We start from the raw sequence: 17427 nt of genomic DNA on the forward strand, positions 1-17427 counted from the left end.
GCCTCTGAGATCATGTTGTCATGTTTATCTCTAAGAGACGATAGTTTACGTAGGAAATCCAGTGAATTTCTTGCTTCCCAGTTTTATGGGTTTAGAATCTGAAAACCGACATTGTGAATATTTCTATGAATCAGCGACTAACTGTTTTGATGCTTGCAGGAGTACTGGTGGGCTGTTCTGCTGATGGGTATTGCTTTCATAATCTTCATGGGCCTCTTCATCAAGTGCTGTGCTGTTCATACACCGTCATCAAACCCAAAGAAACCTCCAGCGAGACGGTTTAGTGAGACTCTGCGCCGACCAATGAACACATTCAGAAGAATGGTGAGCATGCATGATGGAGCAGTATAAATGCACGATCTGAACTGGAGGGACTGGTAGGAAGGCATATAATGGGGAGTGAAAGAGAGGGACAGGAAGTCAGTAGAGAGAGAGAGAGAGAGAGAGAGAGAGAGAGAGCGAGAGAGAGAGAATGAGGGTGACAGCTGTGATACAGACACAGATTTACAGAGCTGTATAGGGCCTCATATAGATGCTAAGACTTACCAGGAGGTAAGTCTGCAAACCTAAATCCACAGTCAAGTCTCCTTGTGTAAGGGCGAAAAGTATTAAGACTTTTGGTCTTCAGATGAGTCTTCAGACTTCTAGAACTGCTTGAAATTTTCATACTGTAGCATTCTCCAAATTAAGCGGCAGGAAAAGTAAGTATAGAAACAAACGATACTGCAAGCATTTGGTCGAGATTTCATTGTTACGTTTTGCCGTTATCTGTAGGGAAATGGCAACGAGCTATGAAAGTTCAGATTTAAGGAACTATTCTCATGCATTTCTCTTAGAATTTATGTATGGCTAATACCTATCCACTTCACTTGCGTGGTTCGGGTTCCACATACTGCGGATAGATGGCAGGACTGTTGCTCATTTTCAAGTTGCACACCACTTCGCCAGGCCACGTTATGCTTGTTGTATATCTGTGAAGACTTACGTCGTGTACTAGGGTGAGTGTATGTGTAAGTGAAGTGTAGGGAAAGGGTGAGGATGATGACGAAGGTGAAGAAGGGAGAAGGGGAAACCTGGTGCCGGCACGTAGCCTTCTCCTGTCATGTAGCACCAAGGGAGCCACCAGGCTTAACGTCCCCATCCGACAGATGAATCACTGTCAATAGTGACATATGCCTTCTCTTCATATGCAGTGCGGAGAGATTTGGGGTTTAACCCAGGCATATTAGTGCGAAATTTAGTGATTAGAAGTTGCGCATCGCCATCTCTCCTAGTCCCGAGGTAGAAATTTTACATGAAAATTTCTGACCCCGCCGGGAATCGAACCCGGGCCGGCTAGTCTAGAGGCAGATGTACTACCACAGATCTAACTCAGCGGACTTGTTAGAATTTATAGAAATGTGTAAATATTTTCCTTGGAAAATCAAATAAGTTTTAATAACACATGTAACAGCAAAACAATATACTGTATATACTATTTAAAAATAACATTAAGGAATCAGTTAGAGATGAATGCAGAACCAAGGAGGAAGAGTGTTATTCCGTGGGAAATAAATTCAATGACCTCTTATGTCTTGTTGGTGAACTATAAGTCTAGGAGGTAAGTCTGAGCATGTATGATGTATGGGCAGTCATCCAATTCAGACATATCTCTCGGAGATAAGTTTGTACAGGTTTATCTCCAGGTAGTCTTTGCGTGTAAGGGGCCCTTAAGAGAGACAAAGAACATTGAGAGAAGGAATTGTGAGACAGAGTTGTATGAGAGACAAACAGACAGAAGGAAAAGAGAGAAAGCCTTGCACTCTGACTGTGCTGGATACACGTTTAGAACCGAACCTAATGTAAACAAACAAGAAATGTGTTACTGCACCACCCCCTGGTGCTGGCTCTATAGTGGGTTTCATATAAGTTTAGTTCCTAAAAAGTTAATAAGGCCATCTTTTCAATGTTGCTAACTGTTACTAGATATCACCAAATCAGATAAAATGACAATGCTGTGTAGGCCTACTGAAACAATAATAATAAATATTATTTCTTTTTTATTTATTATTGATCTGATATTAAAATTTATTTTGTGTGGCAACATGAAATTCATTAGTTTGACTGAACAGTTTATGATACATGAGACCTAACCTAACAGTTTCTTTTGACCACATTAAATGATTAGTACCAATTCTGAAAAATGAATACCACTTTAAAATGCATACTGTTTTTATTTATTAATTGTTACTGTATTGTTTATTAATATTATTAATTTCTTTCAAATTTCAAATAACACTTGCTAGTAACTTTCGTTTCATGAACATTGGTAGCTCCTTCAAAGGCAAACAATTTTGTCACTATAATAGAAAATAACTGCGAGTTGTGGTATTTGTCAGTACCGAAATTCGAAACAAAATTGGTAAAAGAAAATTGAGTGTGACAATTAGAAAATTACTATAATCCATTAGCATAATGTAGTAATAAAGGGAAAATAGTTAGATTTCACCCTTGAGGTATGAAGTAAGAAGACCCGGACTATATACATGTCATAATCTTTTCATTGCTGGCTTATTAAATGTACACAACAGAAAATGTAAAATGAAATCTGAGGCCTCGCTGTCACTATCCATCATTGTATCACTCATGTTGGCTAGATTAATAATGAACATATCAACTGTGACATTACACAGACCATCTGATTACCAGAATTTATTTTTTTCCATCTTTACATGGAACTTCATGCCAATGTTCACTAATGCCCTCACTTCATTTAATTTGGATGTTTTGATGTTTATTGTGTATGTCACTTAACTTTAATCCATTCTGGGAGGAAGTAATAATATTGTCTGACCAACCTTCAGCACCATAGCGCCTACAACAAACTTATACAGTAAAACTTCATTTATATATATCTTACTTGCACGTTTTTTTCGTAAGTTCTGGCAAAATTTCTTTACTTTTCATGTTAATTTATTTTGGTTATACATTTTTCGTTTATATGTTTTTCTCATTTTCACCATCGATCGTATTTTAAACCCTGGGAGATACAAAATTACCTTTATTCGTTCTAATTCAATTTTTCTCGAAATTAGGTTTGCCGTGAAAATATAAGAACGCGAAAATACCGTATTTAATCCAATATAATACGCACATCATTTTTATTTTAAAATCCAGAAAAAAAAAAACTGGTAAATGTAATATGCACCTGTGCTAAAAACCATTCAAGATTAAAATATTATCAAGACAGGTTATAAAGACACTTCCTTACCTCTAGCTATACTGTACATCACATTTATTCCCATTTACAGTATCAAAACTGTAAATTCCGGTCAACAGGTCTGGGTTGGTGTCAGAACATTGATTGTCAATGAATAACGTCATGTTACTCTTTCATCAGTAATTATTATTATTGGTAAATTCTTTCGGTTTAATTAAAGAGCAGTTTGTTGAAAGTTGTATTCATAAAATCTCATAATAAAAGAAAAAATGTTAAGTTATTCTCGTAGTTAAAAGTATTGTTCTTATTACTGATTGTTGTTAAAAATGGACAAGAAATTACAAATGAGAAGTGCGCAAAAGACGAGAAAACGCGAACTCGCATTGGCTGTTTTTGTCAGTTGTTTCCCACCATATCTCGTAATATAAAAAAAGTGTTAATTCTAATTTCTTCGAGTCTGTGTCTTTGCGTGCAAATATAATATGCACCCCAGTTTTTAAGACGACATTTTGTAATAAATAAATAAATAAATAAAGGTGCGTATTATAATCACGTAAATACGAATACGGTACTACCAGTTGAGTCAAAAAGTAACCGAATTTGTGTAGATACCTTTGTTGCAGATGACATGTAACCCTTTACACAACACCACCTTCAAAGTATGCCCACTGGGCTGTGACATACTTCTACCAGTGTTCATACCACTTCTCGAAACATTCCTGCAGCCCATCTTTGGTCACTTCCCACAGAGCACACATCGCATGAATTTTCACTTCTTCGGCTGATGCAAACCGCCAGGATTTGACCTTTGGAAATGGGTAGAAATCTGTTAGAGTAAGATCTGGAGAACATGGTGGCTATAGATGAACAGATATTTTGTGTTGTGTGAGGAATTCACTTACCAAGAGGGACCAATGTGCTGGGGTATTGTCATGATTCTCCTTGCCACAAATTGGGTCTTTTTCGTAGAACTGCATCACGGAGACGTCGAAGAATTACAACATATGTCTTCTTGTTGACAATTCGACCCTCAGGAATAAACTAGAAATGTACCCCTTTGATCGGTCGGCACACTGAGTCTATACGCCTGGAGAGTAGGCCACATACCACACAGATAAGGCGGAGAAGTTGCCTGTAGAACTTGGCGTTGCCACCTGAAGTTCAGGTACTTTCTAACTCTACTAGTATTTATGTCTTCATTATTAAGATGTGGCCGGCTTTGAAATTCCTGGAAATTCGAAGCTGCCCATTGTTATCTCCGCACGTGCTAGCTTCAGTAAATCGGTTATGCACCAGTGGGAGAATCAATTCAGAGAAGGGAGAGAAAATGCGAGTATGTGCAGAGAGAAGTAATGGAACATTTTAAACAATAAGGATTCAGCTCCAAAGCTGTGATCGCACTGATTACACATGTTATTAATTATTAATGCTATTTCAGATGTAATTAAATGTCATTTCAGTTATACGTTTTTCTTGCACGTTTTTTCTTCAGACTGCCATAAAAACGTATAAACGAAGTTTTACTGTACTTTTCCTCATATTTACGTTTTTACTACCTGTATCAGTTGTTTTTCAGCATGCCCTTTCTTCGAGGAATATTTTTTCTGCCTTCTACTTCTTTACCCATGATTTGGTGGGAATTCGGTCTAACTTCACACTGTGATACGATGCATTTTCGATAATAATGATACTTTGGAACAAGCAAAGGTAAAACCTTTTCAAAACAGCCAATAAAAAATCTCACCTGTCATACCTTAATGATAATCTCTTGTTTTTTTTATTCCATAATGCATTCCCCTCCATTCAGAAATCCATCATCATTTCTCTTTATATAGCAAAATTAGGTGTCCTTTTTTACCACTTGCAGTTTTTAGTTCCTTTACCACTTGGGGTTTTTTAGACTAGTACTTAGTCCTGACGGAAAGTTGCTTTTTGTTCTCACAGTAAGGTATATCCAAATTTTAGAGTTTGTGTCGCCTTCGTTAACTCACATCTTGTCAAAAAAATATTGCGTCCTTCTTTCTTGCATGTACGAATTTTCCTTAAGTTGTCTTAGTGCCATAGTTTTATAAAAACTTCTCTCAAAAGTGGGCAACTTAGTATCTTTGTTGACAAATTCCAGCACTTTACTTAATGTTGGTGACTCATTTTGTTAAAAAAAAATTACGCGATTTCGAATACACTGCTCATTTTACTTATTCGTCAACTCCAGCACAGCTCTCCAAGTTTTCGTTTTTTTTCTGGAATTGATGAACATTATTCATTCAGTCTTTCACTCCATGCAAACATCACTGTAAAATTCACAATACGTTTTACTGCTAAAGTAAGATACTAACTTGTCACATAATTTATAAGACGCATTCAGCCATCATGGTTGTACAGTGGCTAGACTGCTGGATCATTAGCCTGTGGATCTGGATTCGATTTCTGGCATACCCGCAATTTATCACTTCTGTTGCACAGGTAGCGTAAGGGTTTTCCTCGGGATCTTCAGTTCCCTGTGGCATACCAACAAATCTCCATCATTATCTCATCTCATTGCGGTTATAGCATAGAACAGCCTCTTTATGGCACACCCTGGGCAACGACTGTATTGGTAAATTAGTCTACACAACTGACTTCATATGGGAGAATGACGAACAGTCAACTACAACCCTCAAAAAAAAAAAGAACATTCAAGATTCAAGGTAACTTTTCTGCCACTGCTTAAAGATTTACCTTTAGGATGTTTCACATACTGATCAACCATAAATTATAAGTATCTTCACAATCTGCAAATATGTATTAGACTTTATGGCCTGTTGAAATTGCCTCACTATCTCTTGGTGTAATCAACACACGAAATATGCATTTTATTCCTATATGTTATTTTGGCTGTTTTATAACGTGTACAATCATAAGAAGAATTTGAAAACTTCAGTTTTGATTACAGATATACTTCACACTAGGTATACCTGAGTTGTGAGGCACACACATCACGTGGTTTTTGTGTACATTATGTTTGGTTCTAAACTTGAATCCAGTAATTATACATAGTGTATGCTCATATCTCCTTCCAAATTTAGTCTTCTCAAATTTTATGACTTCATTGTTGCAGCGTGCTCCACATGGTGTGGGTGGAGGGGGGCATCCAGGTGGAGGAGTGGGGAGACCGGGTCCAACACGGGGCCCTGCACACGGGTATGGTGAAGGAAGGGGTCAGTACTATGCTCCTAAAGGTCTGTACTTGTAACACTCCTCTTATTCTTTTTTCTTCTGTCTCTTGTTTCTGCCCCTTTTCTTTTTTCTTTACTTTCCTTTATTTCTCTCACCCTTTGGGTTTTCTTTTTCTTATTTCTTCCTTTTTAGTTTTTATTTTATTGTATTTATTTTTTGTTTACATTTCATTCAACATAACATTCCGTAATTAACTTAAGTGTAATTTACAACATGCTTGTGAAGTTATGAACAAAAGCGAACTGATAGAATGTGGTCTTGAACAATTCTTCTTTTATGAAACAGTGGTTTTAGTAGTTACTGCACGACGAGACAGTATATGTAAATCTGTATTTCTTTGGAGAAGATGACCAAGAAATAGCTTTAGTTAGAACTTACCTATTTATGAAATATAAGAAAACGCCATACCATCTAATCATTTTGGCTTACCTGGTTGTCCTTGTTTCCTTCCTAGTCGTCCATTCCTTTTTATCATTCTCTTTCTCTTTGTCTGCCTTGTTCTCCTCATCTGGTGACTGAGGTACATCTAACCTTTGAAACGTTGTGTTTTCTCATATTTTATTTATTTATTTGTGTTGTCATCAACATTTATACCAGTTATGGTGTACCACCACAATGTTTTCTTATATTACATCAGCAATGTAAACACTTCAACCTAATTAATCGCTTAATTACTGTTATTCCAGCTGAGATCAGACAACATTACTGTCTGCATTCATTTATTTCTCGGATATGAGAAATTGTTTTTCCTGATTAATTGATATCAATTCACAATGTAAATACAAAAAAATCGTTTGTTTAATGGGTATATAGGTAATAAGCCAATATTTATTTCCATTCAAATCTGTATTAGGCAAGAAATTTTAGCATTAGGTGTAGATTTGTTATACAAGCAATTAATTCTGTAACTTGCAGCCTCTGCCCCACCAGCCAGTTATAGTCGTACAAATCACCCAGAACTGTATGCCGGAGCATACGGGGGACGCAACGCCTATGAGATGCGACACCACAAAGTCTGACAGCAGTGCAGGGACGACTGCTCACCACCCTCGCTCAGGGGGTCCCGGAGGCTATCGCGACCTGTCATCATGTCAGATGTGAAGCGCAGGAAGGGCAGCAGTGCCAGCTTCCTCGCCAGGTTCCCACCAGCACCAACGACAGATGCTGGCAGGAAAAGATTGAACCAGGCACCTCCTGCCAGCTTGGTGCAACTGCGTCCCCTCGTGCTCATCCCTCGGTCCCCCCGCCAGGTAGCTGCCACCCTGGCCATGTTTTAGCGAGACTTAGTCAACGTAATTGTAGAGATTGAATCTCTGTGTGATTTGTGACCAAAATGAACAAATCCCCATTCTTGGGGAGGGTGCTTGTTGAATACTACCATTTTCTCTTAAAATATTCCAGTTCTTAAGTCGTCAGTATTTTACTGGACTGTGTAGGAAGAACAAAGAAAAATTTGTGGCTCATTTTTTTTTAAGTCATATCTCAAGAATTTGTATTTTGGGAGTTTGCTCCCAATTTGTTTCAGCAGAGCATTTTAATTGTATAGCAGTTTTTATTTTTTAAGGTTCTTTCGTGAGTCATTTAGAGTGAACTGTAAACATTCCAGAGTTTTTACAGTCATGTGGTGTTACGCACTAAGCCTAACATTGGATTCCTAAGTCTCTCCACATTCAGTATTGGAATTGCTAAGCATACATACTCTCAAGCATTTGTTTTTAAGAGGTGTAGTCACTTTGCGTCCATTCTACTCTGTCATCACTGTGCTCATTTCAGACAGAGGTACTGAAAATTCCCTAGAAAGATACTGATTTTTGCACGTGCACACATCTTATGTGTGATCAAATCATTGCCTTCATAATCTCATGATATTGGTTCTGTCATCATTTTGAAGAAAAGGCAATAGGAATTAGCTTCAGTGTATGTATTTTCAGAGATTAAGTCATTCAGTTTTGGTGACTTGGAACAGGTCAGTGTCGTATTTTGAATTTTGGAACTGTGTGTTCACGTAAAATTTACTCATTGTTTTGGAATTACTTAAATATTCCATCCTCAAGATCCTCCAGATTTCGAGTGATATTACCCTGATGACGGAATCTGTATGTAATTCCAAAGTCCAGAACCTTCATGGCAGTGTGGTCACCTTGAAGACTTATAATCTCGCATGAAGATCAAGTTTGTCATGCTCAAATTTCACTGGTTATTACAGATTCCGAATTAATATAGAATGCATTACCTGTCCTATCTGTGATTTTAATTTATTTCAACACAGTTTTTATACCCCCATTACCCAAAGAAGCATGTACATATGATTGGCATACATGATCTCCTCACCTTAATCATCTGGATTCTCAGTTGTGGAACACTTATGGTCTTTGGTTTGTTTAATGCCAATCTGTGATTTTGGAAAACGGATGCTTTTGTTGTTTGAAAGCTGTTGAGTTTTATTGAAATGAATGAGAACAACATGGATCAGCTGCGTAATACAGTAGAATTCCTCGTATCCGGCAACTGTGGGACAAAGCCAGTGCCGGATAACTGACTTTGCTGGATAATTGGAAAATACGTTTATAGGTTATGTAAAGACACACTGTACTGTACAAATATTTTTTTCCATGTTGAAATTTAGTAATTTTCATATAGATACTTAAAAATAAAGTTTTGAAATACGTACAATGTTTATTTTTAGTACTGAATACGGTAATGTACATTAATCACTTCATAATTATTGTAATACAGTAATACATAATAGCGTAAAAAATATTAAAATTTTTCGTAACCTTATGACAATTTTAAATGGCGGTCATGTGAGTCATGTGACGTGAAGAGCAGTGTAGCCAACATCGCAAATATGAAGACGATTAAATAATGCTCAGTGATTTGAGCATAAGAATATTTCGCTTGCGTTTTGCGGAATCTATTGTGCAACAGCAGCGCTTAGCGGTAATAGCCATGATACTATCTATCACTCGAATGAAATTTTTGCGCGCTGTAGGAACAGAGACATTCACACTTTCCTATTTAGACTCATCCAACACCCCTTGGAAACGGGCGAGTTCAAGTGTTATTGTCTCTGCCCATTATTTGCAAGATCCAAGTGACAGCTTACTGATGCTACCCGATGTTTTTTTTGTCTACGTTTTCAGGCGTGTAAAGAGTAAACACAATATGCGGCATGTGCGATCCATGAAAACCACTCACATCTTCGTCCGACTCTTCCCTTTTGCATGAATGATTTTTTTTTTTTTTTTTGCCTAGCCAAAAGTGCCGTTGTTTTGGTATTGCTGGTTATTTGAGTGTCAGATACGAGGGATTTTACTGTAATATAAAAATAACAATCATGTAGCTTGTAAAGGTTTGTTTTTAAACTTGCATTTTTCGGAACTCTTCCTCTGTTCATTTTTATTAAAGGTTTGGACCATTTCCTTGTTGGTGATTCCACAGTTCTACGTCGTATAGATGTATAATATTTATTAATATGTTTTCCTTTTTCTCTTTTTTTTATTGAAGATACTATGTTGTTCATTTGATAATATATTCGAAAAATTATTTTTGATTATGTTCTGTTTAGTAGGTTGAAAATCCCTCTTTGATATCAAATTTCATCATGTCTTATTTTATCATTGTATATGTATCCAGCCAAATATCTCAGAAAATGCTGATTATTTCATATTTTCGACTTTCAGTATAATTCATTCTCTTATTTTTAACTAATTCTCTATGCTCTTGAAGTCAGTCACTATGATTACTAAAATATTTCATTACACATAATCGGTCCAATTTCATAATCAGCTACTTACAAATGGTTTTTAGAGAACCTGGAGGTTCATTGCCGCCTTCACATAAGCCCGCCATTGGCCCCTATTCCGAGCAAGATTAATCCAGTCCCCAGCATCATATTCCACATCCCTCAAATCCATTTCACTATTATTCTCCCATTACGTCTTTTTCCCTCAGGTCTCCCAACAAACACTCTATTCACATTTCTGGATTCACCCATATGTGCTACATGCCCTGCCCATCTCAAACATATGGATTTATTTTTCCTAATTATATTAGGTGAAGGATGCAATGCGTGCAGTTCTGTGTCGTCTAACTTTCTCCATTCTCTTGTAACTTCATCCCTTTTAGCCCTAAATATTTTTCTAAGTACCTTACTCTCTCAAAGTGAGAGTTCAAGTTTCACAACCATACAGAAGAACTGGCAATATAACTGTTTTATAAGTTTTAACTAAGTTTTTTTTGAAAGCTGACTAGACGACAAAAAAGCTTGTCAACCGAATAATAGCAGGCATTGCCCATATTTATTCTGCATTGAATTTCCTCTGGAGTGTCATTTATATTTGTTACTGTTACTCCAAGATATTTGAATTTTTCCACTTCTTCAAAGGATAAATTTAGTAATCAATCAGATAGTTAATCAAATTTTCTTCTTTTCCTAACTATGCAGATATACAGGCAGGTGGTTCTCATGTATTATAAGATCATACTATCTTTCTATTGGTCTTCCAGAATCTTTCTTTCCTTTCTGTTCAGAACATAATGCTTTAATCAGAATATTATGAGTGTTGTTTGATTAATCTGAATGACATATGTGTAAATCGATTGAGCTGGCAATCTTATCTGTAACTTAATTTTATTAACACATTTTTTGCAGAGTCCATTTACATTTAATCTTCGTATTATTCAGCCACCAATACTCACTGAAATTGCAGTTCAGAATTTTATCGTTGGCAAAACAGAGCATCAGCTTTATATGCTGGAGGTTCGAGTTCAGATCCTAGACAAGTGAAATATAATTTATGTTGGAGGTTATCACCATCTATCAGGCAGTACTCAGCCTTACCAGCTAGCAGTTTAACATACTCCTTATTTTTAAATAATGTGTGAGCTTACTATCTATTCAGTTATTCAGTTTCTTAAGCTGAAAGCAGATAAGAAAGATGAGTTTCAACTGGAAATAAACATTGAGAACATTGGCTATGGTTTGAGTGTATGTTTTTAATTTGCGTCGTTTTGCATGTCGTGTTTTGAACAGGGTTAACAGAACAGAGTGACTTGTTCAGCTGGCCATATCAACACTCACTAGTCATCTCACTCGTACACTACTGTTCTTGGTACATCATGGTGAAGTTTCCATTGTGTAATGTTTCGTTTTAAGGCCAGCAGGCTAGAGTTACCTAGACAGATTCCACTAGAGTACAATGCTGATTTCCAACTCAGGGACCTCAATTGCAGACTCCAGCAGTCACTAGACATGTTACCATGCTTAGAGGACAGAATGAGTGTTTTGTTTGCAGATTATATTTAAGTGTGTGTATTTTTAGTTAGATTGCGTGAAATTCGTTGTTTCTGCCAACTGTAATTACCCTCCATCTCTTGACTGGCATTGTTTTTGGTTGTGGAAATTTGCAGGGTGGTCCAAAAGGGCTCGATTCATTTATTTTAAGCAATTGAAATAATTTAATAGGTGCCACACCTGGAAATTGCCATGGTTTGTTGTTACATTTTCAATGAATCTTTATGTGACCATTTCCCACCACAGAATTTTGTTTCCAGCATTCTCTATTTGCTCTGAAAGCAGCTTCAGTTGATTATTATTGATCTTTTTTGCACATTATAGATTTCATAAAGTAAGAAATGTAGTAGTTTTAAATCTGGGAAAATGTGGACCCCTTAGTCATGGGGTAGCTCTATCTGTCTATATATTCGGAAAGATTTGAATGAGGTACTCTCATATAACAACAGCGGACTGATACTTCTGTTTGACTAGTCTGAAGCTATTGATTTTTTATAAAAATGGATTGTCTTTTGGGCCACTTGGAATTGCATTCAAGAGATTTCTCTTTTTGAAATAACATTTCTCTACCCTTTTTTTTTTTGAGTAAATTTGTTGTGGTCATGATACTTGTAATAAATTGCTTCGATTTTAGAGGTTGCCCTTCTCTCAAATGCGAGGATATATACTGTATTCTTACATAAATTGAAATGAGAAACGTTTGTAATACTCTGATCTATTTGTAATGAAAATATTTTTATTGAAGTTCAGTTACTGTTTCAGTTTTATTAATAGCAAACACACAGCACAATTACAGTAAACAAGAGTTTCTGATTTAGTAACAGAAGATAGTACCATGATCTCCTATAGATATGTAACATAAGGCACTTCATTAGAATTGTGGGTAAATCCTATGCTTACTTTGCCTCTTATTTCTGAGAAATATACTATCCCAAGTAAAGTTTAATGCATTTGATCTCCATTTTTTGAAAGCATTTGTCTTTGCACTTTAGAATAGTTTTAAAATGTATAGAAATAGCAGATTCAGTTTGATGGGGGGGGACAAAACATTTGAGTTGAATAGTGACTCATCAGCAAATCATAAAGGACCACATTTTTCTTACTAAATTTTATTTTCTGGCCTTTTGTAAAAATGTACCAAATTGGAGCTACAATTTTGTTCGAGCTGAATGCTGTGGATAATGCTGTCATGTTAACAGAAGATAAAAGACTCCCATATATTTTTAACATTTCAAACTCATAATGCATGTTTCCAGAATATTACTGGGTTTTCGAACCCACAGTTTAAGTGCATGGAAAAAATTCTTGTGCGTAATTTCAATAAACTTGCCTGAACTAATTATATTGGTATTAAATATTGAAATAATTTCATAGCTTAAAGAGAATGTATAATGGTGTAAAATGTAGCATTTTAGCAATGCTGGAAAGTTCTGGTGCTCCGTCTGCAAATTTTATAAACTACCGGTACCTGAGAACCAGCAGATACTGGCTCAGCTAAAGCACTGGTGTGGGCATGACTGCGTCATTCATAACATTACAAAACATTTGGAAGCATGACTAATGATGCTGGAGATCGTGCTTTTGTTAATCATTCAGCAGAAAAGTAATGGCATATGATTTAGTAAACAGACTTCTTAATAGAATTTATGTTAATAAATAGCATGTGACAGTTGATGAAAACAATGGTACTTGAAGATTATAATTAAAGAAGAGAAATAATGAATTAATTAATCATATGTATATTTAGCTCTAATAATTCCATTACTATATAGATTAAATTTAAGAAAAGAAACTGATACATTTTTTACAGTTACTTGGAAAGAACTGTCCCCTGAACTGTTTCCTTCATAAAAGTTTGAACTTACGATATTTCTTTAAAATGACTAAGATTATTGACTAAATTCGCCATCGTTGTATTTTGTGATGTTATTGTACATTTGGTTTTAAAAAGTAAATAGTGGATTCAGAAGCAATTATAAAACTATTGGAACATTAAATGAAAATCGTGCATGACACCTCTGAGAATTGATAAGAACATTTAAACAAATTAATCATTGACAGAATTTATTTTACAAGTTTTACAGTTGTCTCATTTAACCTCATTTTCACATAGTTGGTAATTATAAATTCATCCTTTATATATATTATATAAAGTACAGGGAGAGTCATGAAGTTAGTAATTATAAATTCATCCTTTATATACTAGTGTATTATATAAAGTACAGGGGGAGTCACGAAAAAGTATTTTTGCACAATACAATGCATGATTGGAGTGAATAAATGCATAGTAATACAAAGTGTATGTCCTGGGCCATGATGTCGTGATCTAAGGCATCCTGCCTGGGACTCGTGTTACAGAATGCGCGCTGGTTCAAGTCCTCGTGGGGGAAGAAATTTTCTCATGAAATTTCGGCCAGTGTATGGGTCTGGTGTCCACCCAGCATCATGATGCACTTGGGGAGCTACGTTAGATAGCGAAATCCGGTTACGCAAACCAGCTATAACGGCTGGGGGCTCATCGTGCTAACAACACGATACCTCCATTCTGGTTGGATGATCGTCCACCTCTGCTTCGGCATGTGGCCGTGAGACCAGCAGCCGCTGGTCGGTCTTGGCCTTTCGTGGGCTGTAGCACCATGGATTATTATTTTTAATAATACAAAGTGTACATTAGATAAAAGTATTTCAACCTGCCATTAAAGATGATGTTCGAAAAGGCCTTCCTGTACTTCAAGGTCCTACTTACTTATCAGCTTGTGTCAGCATGTTTTGGGAAATTCTGTGTAACACTGTATCATCAGTGCCAGTGATAGCCTTATGTATCTTCTGTAATTCCTGAAAAGTGTATGGGTTCTTCTCATAAACTTTCTCATTTAGGTAGCTTACAAAGGAAATGGTCACATATGGAGAGATCTGGGAAATGTGGAGACCGTATGATAACATTAAAATTGTAATGCTGTTTTCTTATTTGTCTCAGAGCTGACGAATCATAAGCAGAATAGCTTCTGTAGTGTAATAATTATTCATCAGTTCGTCATTAAAGTTTAAATACGGAAATGGCAGGAAATTTTCAATTTTGGACATAGAATTTTCTTGCCTAAGGTACTTTCGAAACAGACAATTTTACATACCTGTCTACAAAAAAATATTGCTTAGATATAGGAGAGATGTTATTAAATAAAATTTGTGTTGCTGTGTGGTTGCTGAAGCCCTTGCTCTGAGTTCCAGTACTGATGTGGAGTCGTACATGGTCGCTGTGTACTATTTATGTGATTCAGTGTTTTTATTTCAGCTGGATGTTGACCCAAGCTGGTGTGTGTTACTGATAACATATTTCTCATTACGATGTAAGTGTCTGACCATCTGGTGTGTGTGTATGATGTGTGGAAAGATACTCTGTACAACTTACCGTGAACGTTATGTAAAGTCAGTCTTTAAGAGCGTCATCATTGTAGATTGTCAACAAAGAATCGAGGATTCAAGTGTATGTAATCGTATATATAAATATATGCATATATATATATTTTATAAACAGCAATACCAAAAATGTTGTTCAGACCAAATCAAAGGACAGATCGAACAGTAAAGAACTTGCATTTTTTTAATAAAAATGATATAAAGAAAAATTTTGGGGGGAATTGGGAAAAATAGAGATTTTAATTTAATATAATTAGTGGTAGATTTGAACATTGTGGCATTTCTGTGGTATGGCGGAACAAGAATTCTTTTACAACTGTTTGATCAGTCATTCTTGCTCAGAGTGATGTTGGTAAAGTGGATAGTGCATAACAAAGGTACGTAATTATATAAATACTGCAAATATGTTTACAAGAAAATTGCAAAGAATGTAAAGTAATAAGATTTCTTGTAAATAAGGTATAAATATATAAGTTAATTTTTTAAGCATTATTGCCCCGCGAGTCTTCTGTATTATAGTTAAACCATGTTGATTTGTAAATGTAGAGGGGGGCTGTATGAAAATATGTCTTCATTCCATTGCATTACATATACAGCTGTACGGTTCCTAAGTTGATAGGTTTTACAATATCACACATCTTCTTGTGTATTACAGTTGTATTGAGAGAACACTTTAATTACCTTGCTTTTTATTTATTTTATTATGATAGAACAAGCTTCCTTCACCCTCTTCGAGTGTGTACGTGTGCTCGTATGCGTGTGGCTGTGTGTTTGTGTATGTATGAGTGTGTAAATGTAAGTGAACTTGTGTGTGTATATATGCGTGTATGTGTTTGTGAGAGAGAGAGAATAAAAATTGTGAACCATGTAAAAGAGTTTACCAGCTGTTACAAAAACCAGAGATGAACACAATCCAACAAAAGTTAAGAGTAGTCTACGAGGAGAAGCCTTTCCTTTCGAGTAATTTTGTGTAATGTGCTTTGCCTCGTTTGTTTGTGTAGTTCTTGAATATCAAGTTATTCTCTCGGATAATTCTTTATATGTCACAGAGGTAAAATATTTTCAGGTGGGGGGGAAAAAGTCGTTTTTCATCACACCCAAGTGTCCTTTTTTGATCACTCCATGGAACTTTGAAATATTTGTATAAATAATAATATAATAATAATGAAAAATCATCATCAGCTGGTTAAATGATGTTGCAACATCAGACATATGGTTCCACTATTTCGTTATTAATATAATCTCTTTTTCTCTCTGTGTAAACATTGTTGTATTTACAGACTTTTGAATGACCAATTGCTGTTTTTGCATGGTAATGTCGATGAATCCCTCCTCCAAAGTTATCCTTCCCTATGCTCTGTAACATGACATTTTGATAATGTAATGTATGGATATCTATCTTATAATGTTAATTGTGATTTAAGATTGTAAAGAAAAGATATTAAATGAACACATTTTACAATAATGTGTTTTTCAGTTGCTTCTCTACCTTTCTGAAGAGGGCATTACTGATTATTAGGACGTGGGGCCTTTTTCTCAGTAACAAATTTCACAAGTGATAGATGTTACTGATCACATTAAGTCGTCATTTATATTTCTCTAATGCAGTGCTTCCCAAAGTGTGGGTCGCGACCCCCTGGGGGGTTGTGTAAACAGCTGAGGGGGTCGCGAGGTGGTTTACAAAATAAAACAAAAAATGTCTTAACATACATTTATGTTGTATTTATAATATATAAACAATGTTGAACATAAAAATAAAAAAAAAAATATTTCAGTAGTTATAAAACAAAAATCAATCAATCAAAGGACATTATGGAGCATGTCGACTCCATGTCAATTTCACAGAACGCTTCCACTCTGTTCTGTCATTTTGCTAGTTCCTCTCAGTTGGTAATAAAGCAAAAAAGAAGTACTTAATGTGATAAAAGTGTGTGTTTTTTTTTTAAAGAAAGTAGCTTCTCAAATCTGAACTCTATATTCGATTACACACATATTGATACAGTAAAACCTCGATAAGACGCGCCTGCTTATTACACTATCCCATGTAATACGCTTTTTTTGTCCAGTCCCTGCACATTTCATATATAACACCTTTATAAAATACCCCGTTTGTTGCGTTCAAGTCCCGCATAATAAGCTGTTTTTGTGGAATATTTTCGATGTAATTTTCAGCAATGTACTGTAACAGCAATGAAACATCTTGGTCATTGAACTCACTGGTGCCATTAACCTGAAAAGTATTGGTATTCGATCCTTTACCTGCACATTTAAACCTTCATACTTCATACCTCAGTGTACC

The 17427-nt window shown here is 35.8% G+C and overlaps 1 protein-coding gene across 3 annotated transcripts in view; it reads left to right on the forward strand.

The window, feature by feature from the left end:
* Positions 1–16593, forward strand: part of kuz (zinc-dependent metalloprotease kuz) — a 100863-nt gene extending 84270 nt beyond the window's left edge. For 2 of the 3 annotated variants that reach the window (XM_069847310.1, XM_069847311.1), the window contains exons 12-14: positions 160–324; positions 6297–6417; positions 7331–16593. In XM_069847310.1, the coding sequence (XP_069703411.1) occupies positions 160–324; positions 6297–6417; positions 7331–7434 (390 nt within the window). In that variant the 3' untranslated portion in view covers positions 7435–16593. The remainder of the gene's footprint in view (positions 1–159; positions 325–6296; positions 6418–7330) is intronic. The other variant, XM_069847312.1, reaches the window with a different exon arrangement.
* The last annotated feature ends 834 nt before the right edge of the window (positions 16594–17427 follow it).

The sequence above is a fragment of the Periplaneta americana genome, chromosome 15 (assembly GCF_040183065.1).
Source record: "Periplaneta americana isolate PAMFEO1 chromosome 15, P.americana_PAMFEO1_priV1, whole genome shotgun sequence".
Lineage (NCBI taxonomy): Eukaryota > Metazoa > Arthropoda > Insecta > Blattodea > Blattidae > Periplaneta > Periplaneta americana.